At 42.6% G+C, this 11372-nt stretch overlaps 1 protein-coding gene across 1 annotated transcript; it reads left to right on the plus strand.

Annotated features, from left to right (window-relative positions):
- The first annotated feature begins 7420 nt into the window (after window positions 1-7420).
- On the plus strand, window positions 7421-9921 carry prr35 (proline rich 35). Its single transcript, XM_049564354.1, has 2 exons — window positions 7421-8922; window positions 9102-9921. The coding sequence occupies exons 1-2, from the start codon at window positions 7514-7516 to the stop codon at window positions 9919-9921; spliced, it is 2229 nt and encodes a 742-aa protein (XP_049420311.1). The 5' UTR covers window positions 7421-7513.
- Window positions 9922-11372: the final 1451 nt, after the last annotated feature.

Below are 11372 nucleotides of genomic sequence, written 5' to 3' on the forward strand. Positions count from 1 at the left end.
AACGAAGAAACCAAAAACTAGAAAAAAATTCTTGATGAGTTGGAGTAAAAGGAGGCCACGTTTAACAAAAGCAAAACTATTCAAAGACATCTGTTCACAAATTCTCACACAAGCCGTGCAGTGTAATCCAAGTCTCATTTCTCCAGCTGTATGCACATGCATTTTTGCTAAAATCTAGCTATTTAAAACACTCACGAGTACGAGTTGCACACCTGGGCAAGCATGTGCATTTTAACTCTGCTCCTGCAGAGTTCAGTAAGGTATGAGTGAGATTTTGTGAGGGGGATGTATGATTTAGTTTTGCTGCTGTTAAATGCAGAACCCATTTAATACAACTCATCAAGAATTTTCTCACCGCTGAATTCTTCCTTCACCATAGTCAACTGAGAAAATTTTAAGGTTTTTTTTCCACAAATTCAAGGTAAAACAGGGTGAGCAATTATATACAAATGATCATTTTGTGGTAGAAGTACTCTGTAAATCAAGTGGGGGTATGCAAGTTTCATGTTGTAACTGTATATGTAGAATGGTGTCGGAAGCAACACTATCTTACTATATAATGACGAAAACTCTGTGGGTGTGTCTGTTCCATGTTTTTCTCCTCACTGACTTGGTCAATCCATGTGAAATTTGGCACAGTGGTAGAGGGTCATGGGAGGATGTGAATGAAGCAATATTACATCAATTGGCCAAAGGGGGGCGCTATAGCAACCGATTGAAATTGCAAACTTTGAATGGGCATATCTCATGCCCCATATGTCGTAGAGACATGAAACTTTGCACAGAGATGCCTCTCCTCATGAGAAATAAATTTGCCTCAAGAACCCATAACTTCCCGTTATATAGATTTTCCGCCATTTTGAATTTTTTGGAAAACACTTAAAATCGATCTCTTCCTAGGAAGTTTGACCGATCTGCATGAAACTCCATCAAACAAAATGGGGGTGCCAGAGAGCTAATTTCTTGTCTCGGCCTAACCGCCATGTTAATATTTACTAAACTTGGTAGAGATGTAGAACAGGACGCCTCAAGGTGACTGGAGAAATTTAACTCTAATTGGCAACTGGGTGGCGCTATAACAACAGAAAAATGCTTAAAAATGGCTAAAATGCGACCGATCGCTGTGGCTCCCCCTGTGGCCCATTGTTTGTTTAAACACTTTAACTATCTGCCTTTCAACGTGCTACCTCAACTACTAATGTACAGTTTTAACCCACTAACTATCCCACTATTGGCAATGGTACTACTGTACTTTCAATAAAGCAATCGTACTATCAAATTCACAAAAACTCTGTCTGAATACATTGCTCTTCTTAATGGGTTCAGTTGACTATTTAATCTGCAATTTCCTATGACCTGTATCCCAAACACACACCATGTGAAACTGTACGTGGCCAACTGTGCACTCAATGGGTATGGACTAGTATTTATTTCTGATCATTTATTTTATTCAAGGGGAAAACACCCTTCAAACCCTTCAATCATGAAGGTGATTCTTAAGAATGATGCAGTGAGACTTGTCACTGGTGCCAGAAAAAGAGACACCATTACACCAGCACTAGCATCCCTAACTAATACAGCACTGATTTTAAGGTTCTTTTATTTGTTTTTAAAGCCATAAATGGGCCGGCACCAACTCCCGACCTCTTAGATCCTCCTAACATTGTCTTTTAACTGTCCCATGATTGAGGCTGGTGGGTAAGGGAGCTCGTGTCTTTGCAGTAGCTGCTCTAAAGCTCTGGAATAGCCTTCTGCTACCAATCAAACGCCCCCTGTCCATCGACACTTCTAAGACAAATCTTAAAACATACATGTTTTCAGTGGCCTTTGGTTGTTTGTAGTGGTTTTAATATTTTAGTATTTTATAATCTTTTTTTACATATGTTATTGTTCTTGTTGGTTTTATTCGGTTTTATATTTGTGTACATTTTATATTTCTTTATTTATATATTTGGGCAACTGCAGTTGTTTTTAAATGTGCTATAAAGATAAATTTGATTTGATTTATGGTTTTTATATACACATTCTATGTTATATTTTATTAATTTACTTGTAATTCTGCACGGCATATTTGTTATCTATGGAAACTTCAAGATCTTTACTAGAATTTAAATGAATTTCTAAGAGTTTGAAGAAATCATTGCAAGAGTGTTGGCTCTAATCAAGAATGTTTGACTTTATGCAGGCTAAAACATTTTACACTTCTGTTGTGGATTCGACAACAAAGGAAGGAAGTGGCAGCACTGAACGAGTCAGTCCTCGTTTAACACACTAACACTTAACAGGAGAAACAGACACCGTCTCCCAAGAAACAGTCTCTTACTCTCTTGGAAAAATAACTGACATCATCTCCCATGTGCCCGCTGCGCTTTAAGAAGTGGAGGATCTCGCTTCTCTTCCCTCTCTACTTCCCTCCTCCATGTCATAGTGCGCTCCTGTCGTTCCTCCTGATTTACCAGACATCCTCTTTCCCCTGCTGTCACATTTGGTACAGATGGTTAGGCTCTATGGAGTGGCCTGTCAGTCTCCATTTGGCCGCCTCGGTGTGACAGCGGCTCTGATGGCTCGTGAAGGGCCCCCGACTTTCCCAGCACACGGACACTGACATTTCTCAAAGGGGGCTCGCATGCGCGCTTCCCACCCAGCCAGAGGAGAGAAATGAAGAACCTGGAGTTGACCCAAAGCCCGCCACAGGCTAAGAGAGCAGATGGATGAAGAAAGAAGGAGAAAAAGTGGAGATTGAGAGGTTGGGGTCTGATTTAGAAGAGGAGAGATGAAAGGGGAAGGGGTGGGAGATGAGGAGAGAGCGGGAGACAAAGGGATAATTAAAAAGGACAGGTAAAATGGGAGGGGACAAAGACAGAGGAAGGTTAAAGAGACGTCTGAACTGTCAGAAGACACGCACGTCAGTCATCGCCTGTGGATGTGATCTTACAGCTCATGTCAGTAGCTCATCCAGTGCCCCGCTACACTGCTCAAAATGCCAACCCCCCCACCTCAACTACACTCCTCAACACCCAGCTGCCTGCTTGTTGTTGGTGAGGCAGGTGAAGTGAAGTAGAAAAGCCACCCCAAAACAAACCCATAATCACTGTGTAACACTGTCACAGAGAGGCATGCAGGTGCACAAGAGCAGAGAGGGCTGCAACTAATGATTATTTTCATTGTTTATTAATCTGCCGATCTTTTTCTCGATTAATCAATTAGTTGTTTGGTTTATGACATGTCAGAAAATGGTGAAAAATGTTGTTCAAGCCCAAGATCACGTCCTGGAATGTCTTGTTTTGTCCACAACTCAAAGACTTTACTGCCACAGACGAGTAAAGAAACCAGAAAACATTTAAGAAGCTGTAATTAAAGAATTACTTCAATCGACTAATTGACTGTCAAACTATTCAGGTGATTACTTTAGTAGATGACTTCTAATCCATTAATTGTTGCAGCTCTGGAGCAGATACACGGACCTTTATCACATCACAGAATCACATGATGGCAGAAATTCACAGGTCTGCCTCGTGTGCCATTAATGTAATGGATCGTAAATTACAAAGACAGATACAGTGAGCAAAAATGGACGGTGGAACAAGGGGGAGAATAATTGCATGCACATGATGTAAGTGCAAGGCTAGGAAGAAACAGCATACTCTAAGGAAAGAAGTAATGCCATGCCACAAAAGTTAAATCTTGACAATGTTGCGATCCTACATGGATCCTCATCAGGTTAATAAATAAATAAATAAATAAATAAATAAATATAAAAACATTTTTTTTTTGACCTAATGAAAACCCAAATAAGATGGAAACCTTGTCTCCATTAAACTTTTGCGGCATGCAGTAAGTGTGCAGGCGTTCCTTTTTTTCCTTAATGCTGAAACCAAGCGGTCAAACATAGTCTTGACTGAATGCTGAACTTTGTGTTTCAGAGCAGCTGAAGAGAAAGATGCAGAAAAAGAGGACTCTCGTTTGAGTGAGTTTTTAAGAAAAGATTTATTTTTTCTTGCAGCATTGGGAGAACTATTTCAACTAATGTCAAATATTTGATTTTATTCTAGTGATCTCTGCTAAAATCATTCTGTTATGAGTATTTTCTCATATTTACATAATGCTCATAATTAAATATTTTCCTTTGACAAGTTAAAGTTGATTGAAAGCAAGAAATTGTTAATAAGAAATTGGTTTTCAGGAGTTTTTGAACTGTGGTTTCATACATGATTGATATTAAGTCACGTTTTTTTCTTGTTTGTTTCAAAGATGACTTTCTAAGGGGTTAAACAAATAAAAATCAGTTACCTTTGTTCATCACCTGGATGCGGCTAATAATCAAACACAGATAATGTCACTAATTACACACGTCCTCCACAGTTTTCCTGTCAAAGAATTTGGTTCAAAAACAATAAAATACACACAGCTACCCAAAAAATGACTTCCTATTAATGTAGGAATTAACCCAGACAAATGTCACCTCCGCTCTCTGTTACAACAACAAACCATCACCAAACTAACCTTTGCCAATATTGTGTAAGTTGTTATAGTGCATCCTGGCTGCAAGGTAGAGATCACATTTGACAATCGGGGGGGGGGGGGGGGTGTTAGGGAGGGGAGGCAGAGGAGAGGAGAGAGGGGGGGAGCTGCTGTATTGTAGTGCCTGCGGGCAATGCTCCCAGTCAATATATATCTCCACACTCGCTCCTGCGCTCCTATTTGAGTGGGACGCGCTGCCCTCTCAGTGCTGCTGCAGAGGAGTGACAGCCAGCCACACCGGGACGCTCTCTAGGTACGGATGATTTCTTCTCCACTTTCAAGTAGCTCGTGGCATGCAAGCAGGTCAGTTTGTTAAGATTATGTGATATTTTGATGAGGAACTAAGGAGAGGCCTGATGTACCTGGTGTCTTTGCTCTGTATTCAATTTAAAATGTCTTTTATTTTGTAGTTTTGGAAACATAAATTTAAATTTTAGTTTTAATGCAATAAGATTGTTATTGTTCTTAGATTTAAAGAAATGCATAAGAAAATGCATTTTTTATTTACATATATATACTTTTTGAAGTTAAAATTACACACTGCACTGCCACTAATTTTACACATGCAATATAGCATTATTAAATGTGTTTCTAAGACATTTATTGTAACAAATTATCCTAAAACTTTGTCTGATGCTTGGCTGTAAAATTCTAATGCCAGTGTATATTTCTTTTTTTATATTCTTGCAGACATAAATTTATGTTGTTTGTTAAAAAAAAGTGTTTTTAATTCAATTTCAATTGCTAAAATTTAAAATGTTATTATTATATTGAAAATGAAACAGAGATTAAGAAGACAATGAATTTTTAATCTCTCCTTTCTTTTCCAGACAACCAACACATCATCCTGACAGCCATCTGAGGTAAAGTGTTCAAGTATAATTCATAAAACAATGTAATTTACAGTCGTATGCATGTACTGTACAAGCAGCCCGTCCCGTAGGCTGTCAGCAGTGTGGTTGCTGTTGCATGTAACTTGTCAAAGCTTTTAGTGTGGTGGACCTCCTTAATTGGAACAATAGATGTTGAAGCGGTTAGGCTTGTTTGATCATCAGCCCTAAAAGCTTAAAACAAGACCGCAGGGTTTGGATACGGGGCAGCAGGGGGGCCAAAGTGCACAGTCAGATTAGAGGCGAGGGGATAGCAGTGGCCAGGAGAGGAAAAAAAAAACCTACTGTAAAAATGATTTTTATTGATTGGATCGTAGCAGCAGCTGTTAGGCTCCATTATGAGCTCAAAGCTCAGGTCAGAGCCCCGGGGGCGGACAAGTGAGCCAATCAAATGGTCAGCCGCAAAACGGGCCAATTCTTAGAGTCCAATTGGGAGAGCGCTTAGCAACAGCCTGCCATCCTGTGTTAGACTCACTGTGTCTTTCATCATCAGCCTTCGTGCTGTGTGGCTTTTATGGATGAGGTTGTCTGTTGTCTCTCGATATAACCGGCCATCCATCACCTGTGTTTGCTTCTCTGGCCTTTGTATCAAAAACTTTGTCATGAGCCGTCTGTGTAGGACAGAAAAAGGATGGTTGGTGGACTTTAGCTTTAACTTCAGCTTGGACCCTGAACATCACAAAGACTTTCATCTTTGAATAACCTGAGGGAGAAAAAAAAAAGACAAAATAAAAGCCTCAAAGCAGAGTGTTTTAAATTGAGGAGCTCACTCCTCCTCACATCTTCTCGCACCGCAGGGTTCACCCAACGGCCTGGCTTTAAGTGGGAAAAGATCACAAAGTTTCTGTAATTTAACAGATGAAAAAAAAACATTTATTGTAGGGTATTTAAATTTAGTTTAGGGGATTAGAGACGAGAAACTATAACATAGAATTGCTGTCTTTAACAGAGGGATAAAAATATAAGAGAAAGAGAAAAAAATTCAGAGTAAATGGTTTATATGAGTAAATTGTAAGGTGTATAATAGTAGCTCTCTTTAAAACCTAGATTTGCAGGTTTACTATGCATTCAAAGAAGGAAAAAGAAGACAACATAAAGCAGTGTTAAAAATAAAAAATAATTAAAATGTCCGTCATTCGAATTACTTGGGCTAAGAGGTTTTAAATCCCAGTTATGAGGCGCATCAAGTTATGAAACAATCATCCATCGCAAAGCTGTTTTAAAATTCTTTACAATAAATCGTATATATCATGTAACCTCTCATAATCCATGCTATAATTTCTTATTGGGTAATAAAGTATGACCCGACTCCAGTGCAGAGACGAGACAGAGTACAAGAGAGCAGTTGAACTTATGCACCATGTCCTGACCCAGATCCCAATCCTGGCACTAATGACGCCCTATAGGCATGACGCCAGGCTCTCATTAAGAACCAGGCCTCAAACCCCCGACTCCTCTCTCTTCCATACCTGCATCCCTCAGCCTGGCCGCGCTGCGCCTGTAGCCGGCCTCCCAGGGTCCGGCCTGAAGCGGAAGCAGGCCTGTTAGTGTTGCGAGGGCCCCCCCTGCACAGGTGCAGAGTCCCCTGTGACGGCCCCCGTTTGCCCCCCAGCCCCTGGACCCTGCTAGCGCCTGGTGCTGCACTGGAACTAATGAGTAGTGGCAGGTACAGTGAGAACAGAGCAGTGTGGGCCTCCCTGCAGTTAGGTTAGTGGCAACCCTCGGCTCAGGCAGACAACCAATGTGCTCTCCTAATACACATATGTGCATAATGATATATACCACCCCTCAGTGCACACGTAACTTTGCGGTGGATATTTAGATCTCTTACAGAGCTGCGTTTCATCCTCCAAATAAGGAAGTGAAATTGTTTCTTGTTTCTGATCTTTTTTTTGCTGTTCTTAAAAATATCACCTTTATTTATACAAACTGTCTTGTGTGTTCACAGGTTCGAGAAATGCTCTTTTTCATCTACCTTAACAAACTGAGGAAAAAACAATGAAATGAACTCTGCGAAAAAAAGATATAATATCTAAAAAAATCTATCTTGACTCATCATTTTAATACAATCCCACAATCTTTACAAATACCAAGCCTCAATCATGTCAAAGGACGATGCTTGTAAAGTGACGTCTGTCAGCAAACACAAGGAGCGCAAGCCGAAGAAGCCTCACTACATTCCCCGGCCATGGGGCAAACCCTACAACTACAAATGCTTCCAGTGCCCCTTCACCTGCATGGAGAAGTCCCACCTGTACAACCATATGAAGTACAGCCTGTGCAAGAACTCCCTTTCTCTGCTGATAGAGTCAGACTGGCCGTATAAGAAGGGCAACATCCTGCACCCAGAACAGCTACGACCCTTTCAGCAGGCACATGGACATCACACTACCGGGAAAGATGGGATCGAACAGGTGACACGTACCGAGGAAGGTCAAAGGCAACGAAGGGCTGTGGAGGAGGAAGGTGAGGACAGGGAAAGCCAGGGACCTGAAGATGAAGAAGAGGGAGGACGAGGAGAGGGAGTGGAGGTCACTGGGTTGACCAAAGAGAGCTCCACTGATCGCAGCAGAGGAGATGCTGCAGAGAGCACTACCAAGAAAATTAAACAGCCGGAGTCCGAGCTTCTGATGGCTGATATGCTCTCCCTGGAGGATCAGCTTTTACGAGCACGCTCAGTGGAGGTAGAGGCCCAGCTGAAACACTACAAGCTATCCAAGACGTATCTAACAGCTCCTAGTCTGCTGTCGGAGCAGTGGCGGCTGTTAGCGTCCAGCCACACGAAGTCCAAAGCTGAAGGTGCTCAGCCCAGAGTGAGTAGTTCAATCCCCTGTTACCCTCCGCCACCAAACCTGGTGGATTACCAGGATCCCACTGGACTCAACCTGTCAGTGCTCGGGGTGGGCTACCCCATCAGCCCCAGCCTCTTCTCCTACATGAACTCAGCTATTCCCACTGCTGCCACGGGTGTCACAGCCCAGACCCATGCGCAGCTCGCCCAGCTTCCCTTCCTGGCATCAGCCGCTCAGCTGATGCACCCAGCCTCCAGCACCCACGCAGACAGAGCTCTTATCCCCCCTCGCCTTTATTACCCCTTCCTGTGTGAGCACACGTTCGGACCGGCCTCCAGTCAGAGCGATGCCAGCAAAGCACTCAAGACGTCCACAAACAGTCTAGAAGCAAATCCCCTGTCTGGCTTCCAGCCGAAAGTTAATCTGTGGAAAGTGCCTGCTTTGCGGCCGGGGACCGCCGCGGTCTCCCCTGCTGGGTGGGTGTCACCTCAGAGAGAGTCTCCCGAACAGGGCTACAGGTTGGGGGATAAACTGCAGGCTCCAGCCAAGGAGGGCAAAGCAAGCTGGGGCCTCAAGAGGACAGGGGCCCCACTGGGGAGCCATGAGTCACCCGTGGAAAAGAAGCCGGCCGTGGGTGGTTTCACTTTGGACCTCCTGAAGAATATCCAAACTGCATCAACTCTTAATATGGCAGCGGACAAACTTCTCTTCCATGGAAGGTAAAGATTTCCATAAAATGTCCTTATTTTCTCGTGATTATTGTCATACTAAAACAAGCAGCAGGAGGCGTACGATCGTCAGTTTTTCAATCATTAACTAGAGGATATATTGAAAGTGTTGGGCAATGTCTCAAAAATTACATATTTACAAATGGAAATACCCTTTCTTCTCTTCTCAGTTTACAGGATGCTCAGCTTCCGACCCGGCCCACTGAACTGTGGTACAACGATCCTCTCACCAGCCCCAACAGTGAAACATCCTCTCTTTCGACCTGTGGGGGACCCAACAGCCAGGACCCGACTGCTGCTCGGACAATAGGGGAGGGAGCCTCAGAGTCGGTGGCTGCTCTCCTCAGCGACCTCTCCAAGGCATTGCAGGAGTATCAAGAGGCTGAACGCAAAATCTCCCACCTGGAGAAGGAGGACCTTCCTGCTCAGCGCCACCTCTGGGAACACCTGGGCAAAATCCGCAGTGAGCTCTCCCATATCCACCAGTCACTGGAGCGGACGGCTCGCCAGAGCGACGGTCCTCTGGACCTGTCGGTCAAGAGGGACTCCACGGACTCTGTTGGCGAGCACAGCATGAGGGAGGATGGCAGCCTTAAAGACAACATGACAGAGACAGAGGAGGAGGACGAGGAGCTGGAGGAGAAAAAGGAAGAAGAAGAGAATGAGAGTGAGAGGAAGGCGATGAAGACGTCGTTGGAGAGTCGTAAACAGTCGTTGGACATGCTGATCAAGATGAGCCAAGCATCGGTGGTGAACACAGAGGTTCTCTCACCCAGTGGTCTCAGCATGAGGCCCAGTTCTGCTGAGGCCTTGTGGCAGAGCAGAACCACCAAGTGTGAGGCAGACTCCAGCGTCCTGCTTTGCCCTGATGGCCGATCAGTGGTGTTCACCGACATACCCTCCTCCGCCAAAACCCCAAAGAGGTCTCCTTCCATCCAGCGACTAGAAGCCCAGTGTCCTCTGAGCCCTTTGACAGTTACTGATAATTAAACTTCGGACTGTAATAAAAAACTTTGACTTCAATTGCAGTTGTCTCCGTTATTACTGGCATGCCTTTGATTTTCACTGGCTGGAAGAGGACTGTCATTCAGTTTCATCTCACAAAAACCTCAAACATCTTGCACCTTATAAGACAAACAGGGAATGAATGAATGAATGATATTGGGGGGGGGGGGGGGGGGAAAATTAAAAATGCACTGTGGACATTGATTGTTATAATAAAATTCTCCGGAAAATAAATTTAAAATGTGACATCAGCACTTAATAATTTCAGTCATTATCATTTGAGCAGTTAGGGCCATTAAAATGATGTTGAAAGACAATCCTTTGAATGGATCTGTAAATATTGTAATTACAATAAATGTAAGTAAAATGTTTTAAAGGGTAAATGGTTTTATATGGATGATGTCATGTTGGACTGCATCATTTCACCTGATGACAATAAAGTGTATTATACACACTGTATTTCTTTGAATAAACTGAATGAAAACAAAAAGCTTTGTTCATTTTTTTGAAAGTGGAATAATAAAAGGGAGCAAAGTACATTGTGTAAAGGAAATACTTTTATAATATTTGAACAAAAAAAAAGACTAGGAAGGCACTTCAATTTGATGTTTTTAATAGATGGACATTTATATTAATATTTTTTATTAAATCAAACTGAAGAGTTGTCTTTTCATTTTCTACATTAAGGATCCAGTTAGGTCTAAATCGTGAGTTGAGCACATTGCATTGTATTTCTTATATCATTTGAACATAAATTGAGTTTGCTGTTCAGTCCCGTTGTGGAAATCCATGAAGCTAAATGCCATCATCGCTATCATCAGATTTACAGTGGCAGCACCACCTGACTTTCCTCTATCTGCCCTGACACGGTCGGGTGGCTGTGCTAAAGGTGAAGCAGCTCCTTAAGCTAAACTGCCATCAGCGAGGTCACCTGTGCCTCTGCTCGTGGATCAAAGAGCCCCCCTGCAAAGGTCAGGGCCTCCGGGGCCAAGCTGCATGTAGACTAAACAGAGGACTACCTGTCGCCCCCAGGACGGGCACTCAGTGCTGGGCTGCTTCACGTCCACTGGCCCCTTTACCACTCTCACACTCAAGACACAGCGGCAAAGGTCAGCTGCCATGACCAGATGAGCCCTAAGTGGATGTTCAGCCTTAAGAGGTCCAAATACCGGTCTGATATCACTCTTTTCAATTTAGATTTGATATTGGCTGAGTCTGAATTGAGTGAATGCAAAAATCATATTTGTGATTTTATTATTCTGTAAAAACAGAGCTGTTATTCAGGCATATATTTGCAAATAATTTGAATTAAATGTATGCATAATATAAACATTAAGAAATGTTAAAAGCATTTTATAGACATATACGACCACCACAGCATTACTTGTTTAGTTTAAAATAAATAAATTAATTATTTAAATTAAATAAAAAAAAAA

Source organism: Epinephelus fuscoguttatus, linkage group LG20, assembly GCF_011397635.1.
Source record: "Epinephelus fuscoguttatus linkage group LG20, E.fuscoguttatus.final_Chr_v1".
NCBI classification, from domain to species: Eukaryota; Metazoa; Chordata; class Actinopteri; order Perciformes; family Serranidae; genus Epinephelus; species Epinephelus fuscoguttatus.

Coding starts and splice junctions, on each gene's coding strand:
- prr35 (XM_049564354.1), top strand. CDS start 7,514: ATGTCAAAGGACGATGCTTGTAAAGTGACGTCTGTCAGCAAACACAAG. Junction 8,923..9,101: donor AAACTTCTCTTCCATGGAAG/GTAAAGATTTCC, acceptor TTCTCTTCTCAG/TTTACAGGATGCTCAGCTTC.